Source organism: Cyprinodon tularosa, unplaced genomic scaffold (assembly GCF_016077235.1).
Source record: "Cyprinodon tularosa strain WSP-4 unplaced genomic scaffold, ASM1607723v1 ctg859, whole genome shotgun sequence".
In the NCBI taxonomy this organism is placed as follows: Eukaryota; Metazoa; Chordata; class Actinopteri; order Cyprinodontiformes; family Cyprinodontidae; genus Cyprinodon; species Cyprinodon tularosa.
Genome location: NW_024039628.1, coordinates 63,275 through 80,000, shown reverse-complemented (window position 1 = coordinate 80,000; position 16,726 = coordinate 63,275). Strand labels below are relative to the sequence as shown.

The 16,726-nt window shown below is 51.9% G+C and overlaps 1 protein-coding gene across 2 annotated transcripts in view; it reads right to left on the bottom strand.

The window, feature by feature from the left end:
* Positions 1-16,220, bottom strand: part of chrd (chordin) — a 21,964-nt gene extending 5,744 nt beyond the window's left edge. Inside the window, exons 1-13 of one of the 2 annotated variants that reach the window (XM_038273131.1) lie at positions 15,939-16,220; positions 11,029-11,132; positions 10,824-10,950; positions 9,490-9,636; positions 9,287-9,404; positions 9,053-9,140; positions 8,413-8,554; positions 8,132-8,269; positions 7,928-8,028; positions 6,304-6,451; positions 2,028-2,134; positions 435-714; positions 114-355 (exon numbers count right to left, since the gene is read on the bottom strand). In XM_038273131.1, coding sequence (XP_038129059.1) covers positions 114-355; positions 435-714; positions 2,028-2,134; positions 6,304-6,451; positions 7,928-8,028; positions 8,132-8,269; positions 8,413-8,554; positions 9,053-9,140; positions 9,287-9,404; positions 9,490-9,636; positions 10,824-10,950; positions 11,029-11,132; positions 15,939-16,083 — 1,887 coding nt within the window. In that variant the 5' untranslated portion in view covers positions 16,084-16,220. The remainder of the gene's footprint in view (positions 1-113; positions 356-434; positions 715-2,027; positions 2,135-6,303; positions 6,452-7,927; positions 8,029-8,131; positions 8,270-8,412; positions 8,555-9,052; positions 9,141-9,286; positions 9,405-9,489; positions 9,637-10,823; positions 10,951-11,028; positions 11,133-15,938) is intronic. The other variant, XM_038273132.1, reaches the window with a different exon arrangement.
* Between the last annotated feature and the right edge of the window lie 506 nt (positions 16,221-16,726).

Here is a 16,726-nt window from a genome sequence, read left to right as displayed (position 1 = left end):
CAGGCAGACAGACAGACCAACAAACAGACAGACAGGCAGACAGACAGGCAGACAGACAGACCAACAAACAGACAGACAGACAGACAGACAGGCAGACAGACGGACAGACAGACCTGGGAGCCGTAGAAACCCGTCAGCAGCCTCTTGTGGTTGGCGCTGCTGTCGTCCAGCTCTCCGATCTCGGCCAGTCCGTGCAGGTGGGCGTTCACCGTCACGTCGTCCGTCTTACTGAGACCCGCCACGATGATCTCATAGTGCAGGTGGCACAGTTTGTCCACCGACACCCAGGCGTGACCCGACGCTCCCGTTCTCACTGCTGGAGACACGAAGTGTCCCGCCAGAGGAGCGGGCAGCTCTGCAACAAGGAGGACGAGTCGGATAAACAGAGAGTCCCTCCCCCCTCTCCTCACCCCCCTCCCTCCATCAGTCCTCACCCTGTCTGGGGACCTCCAGGCCGCCGTAGGGCAGGGCCTTGATCTGGCCCCTCAGCTCCCCCTCCTGGTGGTGAGCGGTGGCCACGTTGATGAAGAGCTCGTTCTGCAGCAGCATGTGGATATGCCGCGCCTCCAGGCGACTCCAGCTGCCCGCCGCCCTGCCTGCCGCCTTGCTGTACTCCGCCGTTAGATCGTACAGGACGGAGCGTTTGTTTCGCCGCCGCGGCTTCAGCTCGATAGTGAGGCCCACGACGTCGCTGGTCACACCTGCAACCTGAACCTGCAGAAGAACCCAGAGATGCTCAGACGGCCGTCGGCTCTGGAGCTGCTGCTTCAGGAGAAAATCAGGTTCAGATCAACAACAGCTGCTGGATCAGAGAAGACATCTGGATCATGCTGAATGCACCCACATCATCATTACTCCACCACCATGCTTAGGAGCTGATCAGCTCCAGACTGATAAAATTACTGACAAATTAAAGGCTTATTGATAATAAAGTTATTTCTGATTCTTAGTTTGAAGCATTTCAGCTTCAGCAGCATCAGATCAGTGCAACTAGTATGAATGGTAAATGGTAAATGTCCTGTACTTATATAGCGCCTTTATTCAAGTTAGGAGACTTGACCAAAGCGCTTTACACTACATTCATTCACCCATCCACACACACACTGATGGTGGCAAGCTACATTGTAGCCACAGCTGCCCTGGGGCTCACTGACAGAAGCGGGGCTGCCGTACACTGGCGCCACCGGGCCCTCTGACCACCATCAGTAGACAATGCAGGTGAAGAGTCTTGCCCAAGGACACAACGACAATGAAAGTCGGAGCCAGGGCTTGCACCGTCAATCCTTCAATTTCAGGGCAAACTCCTACATCCGACGCCACTGTCGCCCCATGATTAATGAATGATTAATATCATTTATAAAAGATTTGATTAAGAAACGTGGAGATAAAAACTCTGAGGACTAAAGTGACGAGTAGCTAAAAGGTTTGGATTTAATCTCAGACACATTTAATGCTTTAGCAGCTAATTGAAGTGCAGCAATCAAACAATCGGATAATTTAAATCCGGTGATTGTTAAAACATCCTAGATTAATTTAAAGGTCGATTCATTGATAACAAACTCATTCCAGATCTAAATATTTTGCTTAAATTGCAGTTTTTTCTTCCAAGCAAAACAGCAACAATAAAGTTAACAATATAGTTTACTTTACCTCAGATGCCTTCTGTCGCTAATTAGCTTCATAGCTAAAAAAAACAATATTTAAATTAATTTTTAATCTAACAACAGAAAAAAAAGTTTTTTTCTACACATGTTAAAAAAATTCAAGCATGAAGGGACTAAAACGTCCTGATCTGTTCCAAATAAATCTGATCAACTTTCTGATCTGCAGGACTTTGAAGATCCTGGATTTTCTTCAGAGCCTCAGCCTTAAATGTCCTGCTTTATGCTACATTCAGACCGATTGCTGCAGAAGCTGCTGGTTTCCATGCAAAGTCAATGGTTGATGCACATCGATGCGCATCAAAGGTAGAAACAGTAGGTCTCGGGTCAGAAGCTCCATCATCCCCATAAAGAACAGAGCCATACCTGGTAGTCCAGCGTGCCGTTATCATGGAGGTTAAAGATGGCCGACCCCACGCCTCCTGTTTTCCCTGGCATCAGTGCATCTCCACTGGACATCACGCTCTGGATGGCTGAAGCAGACAGTCAGAAACACACAGATCCTGCAGTTAGTCTGAGCTGAGGGGGGATGGAGGTAATGAGGAACAGCAGCGCAGGAAGGACTGAAGCCAAGCTGCAGTTAGACGACAGCAGAGCCGGAGAAGAACGCTGGAGCTGGATTCCTGATGGATTACATCAACCGCTGCTAATCCAACGGTTGGGAAGCAGCTCCAACGCGCTGACCTTGGCTGCTTTCTGAACACGCAGTTCTGCTCAATAAAAACCCAAATCAGCGGTTTGACAGAACCGGACTCACTAATGGACGTGATCGTGAGTCCCGTGGAATTGGCCATGTGTTCCTGTTTTATTATCTGCAGACGTTCAGGCCGCCGCTGCATTCCTGAAACGGATTCAGACGCACACATGTGGCGGCCCTCAGGAACCGGCTCCAACCAAAGCTCCATAAACATCAACTCCAGAGACGGGAGGACGAAAGCAGCCGCAGATGGACGGGAGGACGAAAGCAGCCGCAGATGGACAGGAGGACGAAAGCAGCCGCAGATGGACAGGAGGACGAAAGCAGATGGTCGGGAGGACGAAAGCAGCCGCAGATGACAGGAGGACGAAAGCAGCCCCAGAAGGACGGGAGGACGAAAGCAGCCGCAGATGGACGGGAGGACGAAAGCAGCCGCAGATGGACGGGAGGACCAAAGCAGCCCCAGAAGGACGGGAGGACGAAAGCAGCCGCAGATGGACGGGAGGACGAAAGCAGCACCAGATGGACAGGAGGACCAAAGCAGCCCCAGAAGGACGGGAGGACGAAAGCAGCCGCAGATGGACAGGAGGACGAAAGCAGCCCCAGAAGGACGGGAGGACGAAAGCAGCCGCAGATGGACGGGAGGACGAAAGCAGCCCCAGAAGGACGGGAGGACGAAAGCAGCCGCAGATGGACGGGAGGACGAAAGCAGCCGCAGATGGACGGGAGGACGAAAGCAGCCGCAGAAGGACGGGAGGACGAAAGCAGCCCCAGATGGACGGGAGGACGAAAGCAGCCCCAGAAGGACGGGAGGACGAAAGCAGCCCCAGAAGGACGGGAGGACGAAAGCAGCCCCAGATGGACGGGAGGACGAAAGCAGCCCCAGAAGGACGGGAGGACGAAAGCAGCCCCAGATGGACGGGAGGACGAAAGCAGCCGCAGATGGACAGGAGGACGAAAGCAGCCGCAGATGGACGGGAGGACGAAAGCAGCCGCAGATGGACGGGAGGACGAAAGCAGATGGACGGGAGGACGAAAGCAGCCGCAGATGGACGGGAGAACGAAAGCAGCCGCAGATGGACAGGAGGACGAAAGCAGCCGCAGATGGACTGGAGGACGAAAGAAGCCGCAGATGGACGGGAGGACGAAAGCAGCCGCAGATGGACAGGAGGACGAAAGCATCCGCAGATGGACAAGAGGACGAAAGCAGCCGCAGATGGACGGGAGGACGAAAGCAGCCGCAGATGGACAGGAAAGCAGCCGCAGATGGACAGGAGGACGAAAGCAGCCGCAGATGGACGGGAGGACGAAAGCAGCCGCAGATGGACGGGAGGACGAAAGCATCCGCAGATGGACGGGAGGACGAAAGCAGCCGCAGATGGACGAGAGGACGAAAGCAGCCGCAGATGGACAGGAAAGCAGCCGCAGATGGACGGGAGGACGAAAGCAGCCGCAGATGGACGGGAGGACGAAAGCAGCCGCAGATGGATGGGAGGACGAAAGCAGCCGCACATGGACGGGAGGACGAAAGCATCCGCAGATGGACGGGAGGACGAAAGCAGCCGCAGATGGACAGGAGGACGAAAGCAGCCCCAGAAGGACGGGAGGACGAAAGCAGCCGCAGATGGACAGGAGGACGAAAGCATCCGCAGATGGACAAGAGGACGAAAGCAGCCGCAGATGGACGGGAGGACGAAAGCAGCCGCAGATGGACGGGAGGACGAAAGCAGCCGCAGATGGACAGGAAAGGAGCCGCAGATGGACGGGAGGACGAAAGCAGCCGCAGATGGACAGGAGGACGAAAGCATCCGCAGATGGACGGGAGGACGAAAGCAGCCGCAGATGGACAAGAGGACGAAAGCAGCCGCAGATGGACGGGAGGACGAAAGCAGCCGCAGATGAACGGGAGGACGAAAGCAGCCCCAGAAGGACGGGAGGACGAAAGCAGCCGCAGATGGACGGGAGGACGAAAGCAGCCGCAGATGGACGGGAGGACGAAAGCAGCCGCAGATGGACATGAGGACGAAAGCAGCCCCAGAAGGACGGGAGGACGAAAGCAGCTGCAGATGGACGGGAGGACGAAAGCAGCCGCAGATGGACAGGAGGACGAAAGCAGCCCCAGAAGGACGGGAGGACGAAAGCAGCCCCAGAAGGACGGGAGGACGAAAGCAGCCCCAGATGGACGGGAGTACGAAAGCAGCCCCAGAAGGACGGGAGGACGAAAGCAGCCCCAGATGGACGGGAGGACGAAAGCAGCCGCAGATGGACAGGAGGACGAAAGCAGCCGCAGATGGACGGGAGGACGAAAGCAGCCGCAGATGGACGGGAAGACGAAAGCAGATGGACGGGAGGACGAAAGCAGCCGCAGATGGACGGGAGGACGAAAGCAGCCGCAGATGGACAGGAGGACGAAAGCAGCCGCAGATGGACTGGAGGACGAAAGCAGCCGCAGATGGACGGGAGGACGAAAGCAGCCGCAGATGGACGGGAGGACGAAAGCATCCGCAGATGGACGGGAGGACGAAAGCAGCCGCAGATGGACAGGAGGACGAAAGCAGCCCCAGAAGGACGGGAGGACGAAAGCAGCCACAGATGGACAGGAGGACGAAAGCATCCGCAGATGGACAAGAGGACGAAAGCAGCCGCAGATGGACGGGAGGACGAAAGCAGCCGCAGATGGACGGGAGGACGAAAGCAGCCGCAGATGGACAGGAAAGCAGCCGCAGATGGACGGGAGGACGAAAGCAGCCGCAGATGGACAGGAGGACGAAAGCATCCGCAGATGGACGGAAGGACGAAAGCAGCCGCAGATGGACGGGAGGACGAAAGCAGCCGCAGATGGACGAGAGGACGAAAGCATCCGCAGATGGACAAGAGGACGAAAGCAGCCGCAGATGGACAGGAAAGCAGCCGCAGATGGACGGGAGGACGAAAGCAGCCGCAGATGGACAGGAGGACGAAAGCAGCCGCAGATGGACGGGAGGACGAAAGCATCCGCAGATGGACAAGAGGACGAAAGCAGCCGCAGATGGACAGGAAAGCAGCCGCAGATGGACGGGAGGACGAAAGCAGCCGCAGATGGACAGGAGGACGAAAGCATCCGCAGATGGACGGGAGGACGAAAGCAGCCGCAGATGGACAAGAGGACCAAAGCAGCCGCAGATGGACAAGAGGACGAAAGCAGCCGCAGATGGACAGGAAAGCAGCCGCAGATGGACGGGAGGACGAAAGCAGCCGCAGATGGACGGGAGGACGAAAGCAGCCGCAGATGGACAGGAGGACGAAAGCAGCCGCAGATGGACGGGAGGACGAAAGCATCCGCAGATGGACAAGAGGACGAAAGCAGCCGCAGATGGACAGGAAAGCAGCCGCAGATGGACAGGAGGACGAAAGCATCCGCAGATGGACGGGAGGACGAAAGCAGCCGCAGATGGACGGGAGGACGAAAGCAGCCGCAGATGGACAGGAAAGCAGCCGCAGATGGACAGGAGGACGAAAGCATCCGCAGATGGACGGGAGGACGAAAGCATCCGCAGATGGACAAGAGGACGAAAGCAGCCGCAGATGGACAGGAAAGCAGCCGCAGATGGACAGGAGGACGAAAGCATCCGCAGATGGACAGGAGGACGAAAGCAGCCGCAGATGGACGAGGACTGCTCCTCAAATGATGGAGGTAGGGTCTCCATTCAGCCCCGTCACTCAGACCCCCTTAAAGGTCTTCTAGCTCTCAGGGATCAACAGTAAAGATGGAGAATCTGTTCCACTGACTGATCCTTTAGCAAAGCGAACATGTGAGACGGACGCCGCCGGATGCCGGTGGTCTTCGCAGGGTCCCTCAGGTCAACGCTATGTGTGAAACACGGCGGTGGAAGCATCATGCTGCTGCTCACACAGCCCCCCCCCCCCAGCTAAATGGCCCACACAAACCTGCAGAGAATCACTTACTGTCGCAGGATTTCCTCCCCGTGATGAAGCCTGAGATCTGTCTGGGATCCTGGCCCTCCGTCGCCACGGCGATTTCCAGCTGCCCACGGGATAACCAGAAGAGCTCTCTGCTGTTCAGGTCTGTCAGCACCTCAGCGAAGTCCGGGTCCTGCACAGATTGAAGCCGTTAGCCAGACTGCGAGCCGATTGGTCGGCCATAAAAACGTTCTGTTGACATGAGGTTTGGTGTCCGGCTCTAAACAAGAACGCAGGAGAGAGCGAAACAAATCAGGCGGCGGCTGGATCTGCTGGAGGTTAGATAAATACCGCAGTCTGAGGGCATGACGGAGTCAGAACCCCCGCCCCCATTCACTGAGCGCGAGGGGGGGGGGACATGGCCGCTGATTTAAGGCCAGACTGACAGTCGACCTGAGATGCTGGATTCATTGGACACGTGTCCTTTATGACCCCCGGCCTCAGCTCAGTGTAAATATACAGGGAGCATAAATCCATGGGGGGAGCAGATGGATGTATGGGGGGGGCAGCAGAGGTATGCCCCCCCCCCCACCGGCCGGAGAGGCTCAGCTCTCCAGATGAGATTCGATTGATTTAGTAAATTCTTCTTCGTTGGTTTTTTGTTCCATGAATCAGAGAGAAAAACGAATTAAAAGAATTTTTGTTAATTTTAAGATAGAAAACTTTCAGACATTTTAACAGAAGCTAAACCTGCTGATTTTTAGAGCATATTTACAGATTTATTTTCATCTCTTTCTGTTTGTTTTTTTTCATTTTTGGCTTCATTTTGCTCTGAGAGAAATGATTTCACCATCTTTAATGCTTGAATCCGGCGCTGCAAAAACATCTAGAAAAAAGTCTCAATGTCTTTAATTAATTAATTTTAGCAGATAATTAAGAGAATCTGCTACTGGAAGGAGTATTTTCACTCTTATAAGATAATTAGATAATATGCACTAGAAATATTTTTTTTCTTATTTTAAATGTTAAATTGTCTCGTTGTAACCGATACTCAGAGCATAATGCAGCCACCACCGTGCTTCTCAGGTGTTTGGGCTGCGTCTCATTGTAGCTCCTGATCAATGCCGAGGCTAAAAACGCCTCAAACTGTTTTGAGGCCAGAAAACGTCTCCACATGTTTGCAGGCTTCGCCGTGTGAAATAAAAGCGTGCAGGAAGTGCGGCGTGTTAAAATGTTGAGGAGAACATCAGCGGGTTTTTCCTGAGCCGGAATGATGGCGGCTCATCCTGAACCGGACCGGTTCTGTAAACACAGCGACCTAAAGAGACACATCGGCCCTCATGGCAGAATTAAAACCAGACGCACCTTTCAGCACCTCCTCCTCCTCCTCCTCCTCCTCTGGGGCCACATACCGCTAACCACTGACATGTGTGTGGCGTGCTGAGCCCCCCCCCCACTTCCTCTCTGTCTCATCCGCTGCCCCTATCTGTCTCACCAACACTTTCTGTTTCCTTCTCCATCCAGACGTGTTTCTGCTGCCGGATCAGGGCGGCGAGCAGCGATACCGCGGCTGTGATGTGGCGGCAGAACCACATCCGTTTCCTTTAGTGTTTGGGACGGGGGGGGGGGGGGGGGGGGGGGGGGTATAAGAGGGGTGAGTGTGACTCACGCTGGAGGTGATGTTGGCCCGGACCTCTCTGAGGACGTGTTGGCGGTACATCAGCTGGACTCGAATCGGAACCACAACCGGATCTGAGGAGAAAAGGTTTCCTTTTATTTCCACCTTTAGGCCTCCAGCCCCCCCACCTCTGCACCCCCCACCTCTGCACCCCCCACCTCTGCACCCCCCCACCTCTGCACCCCCCCACCTCACCTTTGCTGTTGTGCGTGATGAGACCCTGCAGCAGCAGGATGAAGTGCAGGTTGTTCTCGCTGTCGCTCAGCGTCAGCATGGCGATGCCGCCCATTCCTGCGTTCTCCTCCTCTGAGGTCAGCATTGAGCTGAACGTCTCTGAGAGAGAGAGAGAGAGAGAGAGAGAGAGAGAGAGAGAGAGAGAGAGAGAGAGAGAGAGACATTAACTCTGCCCGCTCCTTTAAACCAGCGCCTCCTACTGGGAGCCGATGGTCGGAGGATCTCCAAACATGGCGTCTCACCAGCAAACAGCGCCCTGTGCTTGATGATCTTTCCCTCCACCTCTTCCCGTCTGCCCGCCGCCGTCGTCATCCTGATGCGCATTTGCTCAGACTGCAGCTGCCGCATGGCGGGTTTCGCCAAGTTCTTCCAAACGCCGCAGATCTGCAGACGGAAACAAGTTTAGAGAAACACCCCCGTTTACTCTGATCCCCCTAAATAAGCCGTCGGTCTGAGCAGACGCCACCCATCAGACAGGCTTCAGTCAGCAGAGATGATCTCAGATGTTTCACCGACTGAACACAGAAACATGGCGGCGGCCGCGCCACGGGAACCTGCCGCTGAGCCCCCCCCCTTCTGCAGGGCTGTGGTGTTTCCTCTGAGCTTGACGCTTTATCTAGGAATAAGAGCGGGCCAGTCGAGGGGCTCCTGCCTCGCTGGATGAGGTGGAATGTGGAGACGTGTGTTTTGGCAGGAAATCCGATGCAGTGCTGCAGACTGACCTTAACATGTGGCCTCAGCGCTCATCCACTCTACTATAGGTGCTGTGATTTATGAGGAGGCGTCTGCACATGTTTATGGGTTCTGATCCTACAGAAGCTCATGAGGACAGGATTCAGGAAACCAAATCAGACCCAGATGGAGGACGGGACGCGGTCTTACCATGTCCACCTGTCCTTTGGGGACTTTATATTCTAAAGCAGGGGTCCCGTCTGAGTCCAGGAGGGTGATCTTACTGGGGCGGCCCATTCTGGGGAAACAGGAAGCAGACAGCATGAGAACATCTGGTTTCTGGATCAACAACAGCTCGAAGCGAATTATTTGAAAAGAAGAGACCAGAAATGTTAAAGAAACACAAAGAGGCGACTGGTTGGTTCTGGTTTGAACTGGTTTTACCTTTGGTACGTAACAGAGAAGGTGAGTGTGGTTCTGGTCAGAGACAGACGGACTCTGGCGACTCCGCTGGAGCTGGGCAGCCATGAGTCCGTCACTCCGGTCAGCACGGCCACGAAGTCTGCAGCGGAGGAGAAAAGGTAGACTGCTCCTTCAGTAGCTGGAGGAGGCACAGGCCCCGCCTCCTTCCTGGAGGTTCAGCTTACCTGTGCGGCCCTCCCCCAGCCCGGTGTCCTCAGAGCTCAGGTAGGATCTGTCGTTGTAGGACTTGTGGAGGTCGTCCTCTTTGCCCTTCTCATGGAAAAAGTCGAAGCTGTCCAGAGGAGAATCCGTCTGCTTTTTACCGTCTGAACCTGCAGAAGAAGAAAAGCAGAGATCACCACACTGAGGCCTCCATCCTCACAGGTGGAGGAGGTGAGGCTCCACCCCCGCCTGGCGTCTCCTCCATCCTAACTTCCTCTGCTGATAAACTGATGAGGTCACAAAGTCCTGACCAGGCTGGTCTCAGCGTAACCCGGAGGTCAGAACCTTCCTGGAGGCTCCGCCTCTCCTGGCCTGGATCCGTCTCCCAGCTCAGCAGCTTCAGGAAGCACTGGGAGCGCCGCTGGAGCGCAGCCCCAACAAAGAGCCAGTGTTGGTGAGCAGCTGCAGCGCATCCTGATGTAATGGCCGCCAGCGCTCTGCTGCAGTCAGACCTGCAGCTGCTTCAGCCGTCAGCATGAAAACCACCGCCTGCTTTTCTGACCTGCCTGCTATAAATATGTCCCACCAGACGTCCGCCGCCTCTCCCAGGCTTCTGCATTGCGTCACTCTCACTTCTCCTGTATCTTCAGGTGCATGCGGTAATAACAGGCACACACACCTGCAGACACAACACACATGCTTTCCATCACTTCCACAAACACACTCCGCTGAACAGCCGACCGCAGCAGAACTCCAGCTTCATTTTCCATTACAGAGCAGGAAAACCCCCACCCAGCATGTCAGGCTGTCACAGTGGCTCTGTAATGAGGCGGAGCCGCGTGTGCTGGGCCGCAGGTGAGGCCTGGGGGGGGGCGTTTTGACAGAGATGAGTGGAAAATCATTTGGGTTGTTTGCTGCTTCCACCATCTGTCCGTACGGAGGGGCGTGACCCATGTCCTCAATGCAGGCGGACCGGGTTCGAGTCTGACCCGTCTCCCTCTCTCATACCCTGTTTCCTGTCTGCCTACTCTCCATAAAAACGAGCTAGTAGCGCCAGCTAGGACAGAACCACGGAGAGAACATGGCAGGAAGCACGGTGGAGGCAGCATTATGCTGGAGGAAGCTGCTCACAATCATTTGAAGAATGATGGAGAAAAGTCTGCAGCTGATCAGAAAGAGCTTCAGATAAATCATTTATTAAAGAGAAATCAATCCGTCAACATTTCTAATCTTTGCTGACGATGTTTTCACTACAAAAAAAACAAAAACACATTTTTCTAATTGAATCTAGAAATGTTTTTCTTCTTGTAATTGATTTAATGTGGAAACAATGTAAAGTGAGCTGAAGGTGGATCACCTTTGGGACAGGTCCTGCAGCAGTGTCCTGGAAGCAGCACCGAGTCGTCGCAGTCGGGGGCGGGACAGTCCTGCTTGATGTTCCTGCAGTCGACCTTCCCGGACACCTTCCCTCGCCGGCTCTTCAGCTGCCAGACATGCAGACACAGCAGTGAGCCGAGCGGCCGCTCCTCTGACCTCACAGGAAGCGCCTTATAAGGACTTACCGCTTCACAGCGGCACTGGACGCAGTGCATGACGCCGAAGGGCTCCCCCAGGTCCGGGTGCCAGGTGTCGTCCAGGGAGTAGAACCGACCGCCGAAGGAGCATCCTGTGAAAACACGCAGATTCAACATGGCCGCCTCCTCTCATCCAGGCGCTCGCTGTCCATCATGATGGCTAACATATAGAAAATCAGTAAACGGATCTATGTGGGATAAACCACTGAAATATGGCTGACCCCCCAGGGTGCTATGACAGGGAGGGGGTGGGGGCAGAGCGCAGAATGGGGGGGGGGGGGGGGGGGTCACCTAGTGACCGAGCGCCTTTAGGTCCAGTTTGAAAACGACGCTGTCCAATCATAGCTGTGTATCTACCTGTGTGTATCTACCTGTGTGTATCTACCTGTGTGTATCTACCTGTGTGTATCTACCTGTGTGTATCTACCTGGGCAGCCTGTGAAGGAGCTTTCTAATCTCAGCAGGTCTTTCCTGGTTAAATAAAAAATTAAATGATGAAACTTAAACTGCAGAACAGATTTTATTTCCCTCCTGATCAGAAGGAAAATAAAATAAAAGAACTGCATCGTTTAATGTTTGACTTTATGACTAACGAGCAGCCTTTGAACGCTAGACCAGCTCCTGCAAAGCTGACCGAACCTGAGAGCCTCCATCCTATCTAATGGGAATGAACATGGAGAAGGAATGAACCTGGAGAAGGAATGAACCTGGAGAAGGAATGAACCTGGAGAAGGAATGAGCCTGGAAAAGGAATGATCCTGGAGAAGGAATTAACCTGGAGAAGGAAGGAGCCTGGAAAAGGAATGAGCCTGGAAAAGGAATGAGCCTGGAAAAGGAATGAACCTGGAAAAGGAATGATCCTGGAGAAGGAATGAACCTGGAGAAGGAAGGAGCCTGGAAAAGAAATGAACCTGGAAAAGGAATGATCCTGGAGAAGGAATGAACCTGGAGAAGGAAGGAGCCTGGAGAAGGAAGGAGCCTGGAAAAGAAATGAGCCTGGAAAAGGAATGAGCCTGGAAAAGGAATGATCCTGGAGAAGGAATGAACCTGGAGAAGGAATGAACCTGGAGAAGGAATGAGCCTGGAAAAGGAATGATCCTGGAGAAGGAATTAACCTGGAGAAGGAAGGAGCCTGGAAAAGGAATGAGCCTGGAAAAGGAATGAGCCTGGAAAAGGAATGAACCTGGAAAAGGAATGATCCTGGAGAAGGAATGAACCTGGAGAAGGAAGGAGCCTGGAAAAGGAATGAACCTGGAAAAGGAATGATCCTGGAGAAGGAATGAACCTGGAGAAGGAAGGAGCCTGGAGAAGGAAGGAGCCTGGAAAAGAAATGAGCCTGGAAAAGGAATGAGCCTGGAAAAGGAATGATCCTGGAGAAGGAATGAACCTGGAGAAGGAAGGAGCCTGGAAAAGGAATGAGCCTGGAAAAGGAATGAGCCTGGAAAAGGAATGAGCCTGGAAAAGGAATGAGCCTGGAAAAGGAATGATCCTGGAGAAGGAATGAACCTGGAGAAGGAAGGAGCCTGGAAAAGGAATGAGCCTGGAGAAGGAATGAACCTGGAGAAGGAAGGAGCCTGGAAAAGGAATGAGCCTGGAGAAGGAAGGAGCCTGGAAAAGGAATGAGCCTGGAAAAGGAATGAGCCTGGAAAAGGAATGAGCCTGGAAAAGGAATGAGCCTGGAAAAGGAATGAACCTGGAGAAGGAAGGAGCCTGGAAAAGGAATGAGCCTGGAGAAGGAAGGAGCCTGGAAAAGGAATGAACCTGGAGAAGGAATGAGCCTGGAAAAGGAATGAGCCTGGAAAAGGAATGAGCCTGGAAAAGGAATGATCCTGGAGAAGGAATGAACCTGGAGAAGGAAGGAGCCTGGAAAAGGAATGAGCCTGGAGAAGGAATGAGCCTGGAAAAGGAATGAGCCTGGAAAAGGAATGAGCCTGGAAAAGGAATGAGCCTGGAAAAGGAATGAACCTGGAGAAGGAATGAACCTGGAGAAGGAATGAACCTGGAGAAGGAATGAACCTGGAGAAGGAAGGAGCCTGGAAAAGGAATGAGCCTGGAGAAGGAAGGAGCCTGGAAAAGGAATGAACCTGGAGAAGGAAGGAGCCTGGAAAAGGAATGATCCTGGAGAAGGAATGAGCCTGGAAAAGGAATGAGCCTGGAAAAGGAATGAGCCTGGAAAAGGAATGAGCCTGGAGAAGGAAGGAGCCTGGAAAAGGAATGAACCTGGAGAAGGAATGAGCCTGGAAAAGGAATGAGCCTGGAAAAGGAATGAGCCTGGAAAAGGAATGATCCTGGAGAAGGAATGAACCTGGAGAAGGAAGGAGCTTGGAAAAGGAATGAGCCTGGAAAAGGAATGAGCCTGGAAAAGGAATGAGCCTGGAAAAGGAATGAGCCTGGAAAAGGAATGAGCCTGGAAAAGGAATGAGCCTGGAAAAGGAATGATCCTGGAGAAGGAATGAACCTGGAGAAGGAATGAACCTGGAGAAGGAATGATCCTGGAGAAGGAATGAACCTGGAGAAGGAATGAACCTGGAAAAGGAATTATCCTGGAGAAGGAATGAACCTGGAGAAGGAATGATCCTGGAGAAGGAATTAGCCTGGAAAAGGAATGATCCTGGAGAAGGAATGAACCTGGAAAAGGAATGAACCTGGAGAAGGAATGAGCCTGGAAAAGGAATGAACCTGGAGAAGGAATGATCCTGGAGAAGGAATTAGCCTGGAAAAGGAATGATCCTGGAGAAGGAATGATCCTGGAGAAGGAATGAACCTGGAGAAGGAATGAACCTGGAGAAGGAATGATCCTGGAGAAGGAATTAGCCTGGAAAAGGAATGATCCTGGAGAAGGAATGATCCTGGAGAAGGAATGAACCTGGAGAAGGAATGAGCCTGGAAAAGGAATGAGCCTGGAAAAGGAATGAGCCTGGAAAAGGAATGAGCCTGGAAAAGGAATGAACCTGGAGAATGAATGAACCTGGAGAAGGAATGAGCCTGGAAAAGGAATGATCCTGGAGAAGGAATGAACCTGGAGAAGGAATGAACCTGGAGAAGGAATGAACCTGGAGAAGGAATGAACATGGAGAAGGAATGAACCTGGAGAAGGAATGAGCCTGGAAAAGGAATGAACCTGGAGAAGGAAGGAGCCTGGAAAAGGAATGAGCCTGGAGAAGGAATGAACCTGGAGAAGGAATGAACATGGAGAAGGAATGAACCTGGAGAAGGAATGAACCTGGAGAAGGAATGAGCCTGGAGAAGGAAGGAGCCTGGAAAAGGAATGAACCTGGAGAAGGAATGAGCCTGGAGAAGGAATGAGCCTGGAAAAGGAATGATCCTGGAGAAGGAATGAACCTGGAGAAGGAAGGAGCCTGGAAAAGGAATGAGCCTGGAAAAGGAATGATCCTGGAGAAGGAATTATCCTGGAGAAGGAATGAACCTGGAGAAGGAATGAACCTGGAAAAGGAATGATCCTGGAGAAGGAATGATCCTGGAGAAGGAGACATTTGCAGAAAATCTAGCAAAGAATCACAGGAAAAAGGTTCAGTTGCTTCAAGGTGTCATTTAAAGATGAAATAAAACCATAAACGAGCGGAAATAAATCCAAACAGGTTGGAAAAAGTCTGGGATTGTGGGCAGGAAGGGTTTCACCTTCTCAGATCCCTTCAAGCTAAAAAGGTTCTGGATCCTTAAGCAGCTCCATGACTGATGAAACGTCCCCCCCCCCCAGCAGATGCAGCAGCTCTGTGTCATTATTCTCATAACAGCACATGGATAATTGAGCCTTTGTCACTCTGAGGCCCTACAGGAGTATTCCAGGCTGCTTGTTTGGGAGCGCTGCCTGCATGTCAGCTAACTTATAATTACAATAAAGCGGCTGCGCTGCAGAGCTGCTGGCTGCGCCTGCCACCCGTCTGTCTCTGCTCCAATAAATCATCTCGCCGGAGCCAGCACTTGTAATGGAAAGTCGATTGATTACAGTTTCCAGCTCTGAATTGCATAGTATAAGGCGGTGGTTAGCGCGCAGTTTAAAGTAGCTACCTTATAAAAACCACATCGAGTCCTGCGTGGATCTAAAGGCATTCGCAGCACTTATGACTCAGAGAGAAAACAGATGCAAACATGAAGGGAGACATGTGAAGATAAACTCTGGGATGAAAGGAGAGCTTCAGGTTTTAGGACTTGGACTCGTTGGAGCCACATCACAACAAATGAGCTCCAGCTTGGAAGTCAGACGTATTTGCCTGAACTGAATGATTCACACCATGTTGGACCAAATCCAGACAAAGTTCTGCTTTCATCATGTGATCACTTCCCAAACTCAGCTTCCTGCTGGAACGTCACAAAACTCAGGATCTGGACCAAGATGGTGAATCTGAAGCTTTAGGATTTAGAAAAACTTTATATTCCTGTTTAAAACTCTAAACTATCAGAGGAGGAACGGATCAATGATCCATGAAGTTTGGGATTTTATAAAACCTTTATAAACAAAACAGTTTTTCAGCCAAGTTGGTGGAAAAAAAAACAGAAGCTCTAAAATTGCTCTTTCTAACAATTAATTTGAATGTTTAATGAAAGACTCTATTTTTATATAATCTATTATCAGTATAAAATAAACCATTGCTGGGGTGATGGACCAGTTTAGAACCAGTTGGTCTGAACTAAGTCCCCCCTGTGAACTAGTTAGTCTTAGTTTAAACTAATCTGCTCTTATATTTAAAGTATGTCACAGTTGAAGCTCCCTGCTGCCCCTAGAGGCTGATATGGGATGCATTTGTTTGGATAATTTCCTAATTTGCTAAAAGTTTAAGTTCTCTTTGTTAGCTCATTTATTTAATAAACTCTATTTCTAGTTTTTCATATTCCTACAGCCTAGATCTGCTGGCTGTAGAAGTTGCTGGTTCACTCACCTGCCAGGCCCTTGGAGGGCAGCGGCTCTCTCTCGGACTGGATGGGCAGCGCGGGAGTCTTGAGGCGCGAGGCTGTCCCGGTGCGGAGCCACCACGCGCAGCTGAGCGCGCACAGCAAGCAGCGGAGCGCGCGGGGAGCCTGCATCCCAACCCTCCTCAGGCTTTGCTTCCTTCCTCCAACTCTAGTTTCTCCTGATGCTTCTGCTCTGGTTCCTCCGGCAGGAAAAGCAGAGAGTCCAGCAGCTGAGGGCGGAGAGAGAGTCTCTGATCTGGGTCTGATCTGAGCAGGGGCGGCCCTCCCCGCTTTATAGGCTCCTTCTGACAGCTGGGGGGGGGGGGGGTATGGAAATGAGTCAGCCTCTGATTTAGTGACTATAAATCTGCTTTTTATTCCACTGCTTAAAAAGGGACATTTTCTTCATCATAATATCGATGAGAACAAAGAAAATGTTTTCTGCTGAATATTTAAACGCTTTGATTCTAACTAAACTTAAAATAATGTTTAACAACTAAAATATGAACCTGGTTTTGTTTCTAAAGTTTCTTTTAGATTGTAACCTGGAGGCTTAAAATCTCATAAACCTTTCAGGAGAGTGAACCACTAAAACCACTAAAACCAGTGAAACCATTAAAACCACCCAAGTCTTTGTGTTTGTATCTGAAATGAGGTTTTAAAGCATTGAGCATATTGAGCATTAAACTGTAGGAAGCTTTGATGAAGCTGCAGCTTTAGGAGCATTATTGCTCCTCATGGATTTATGTCTATTTTCACGCTCTGCAGCAATAAA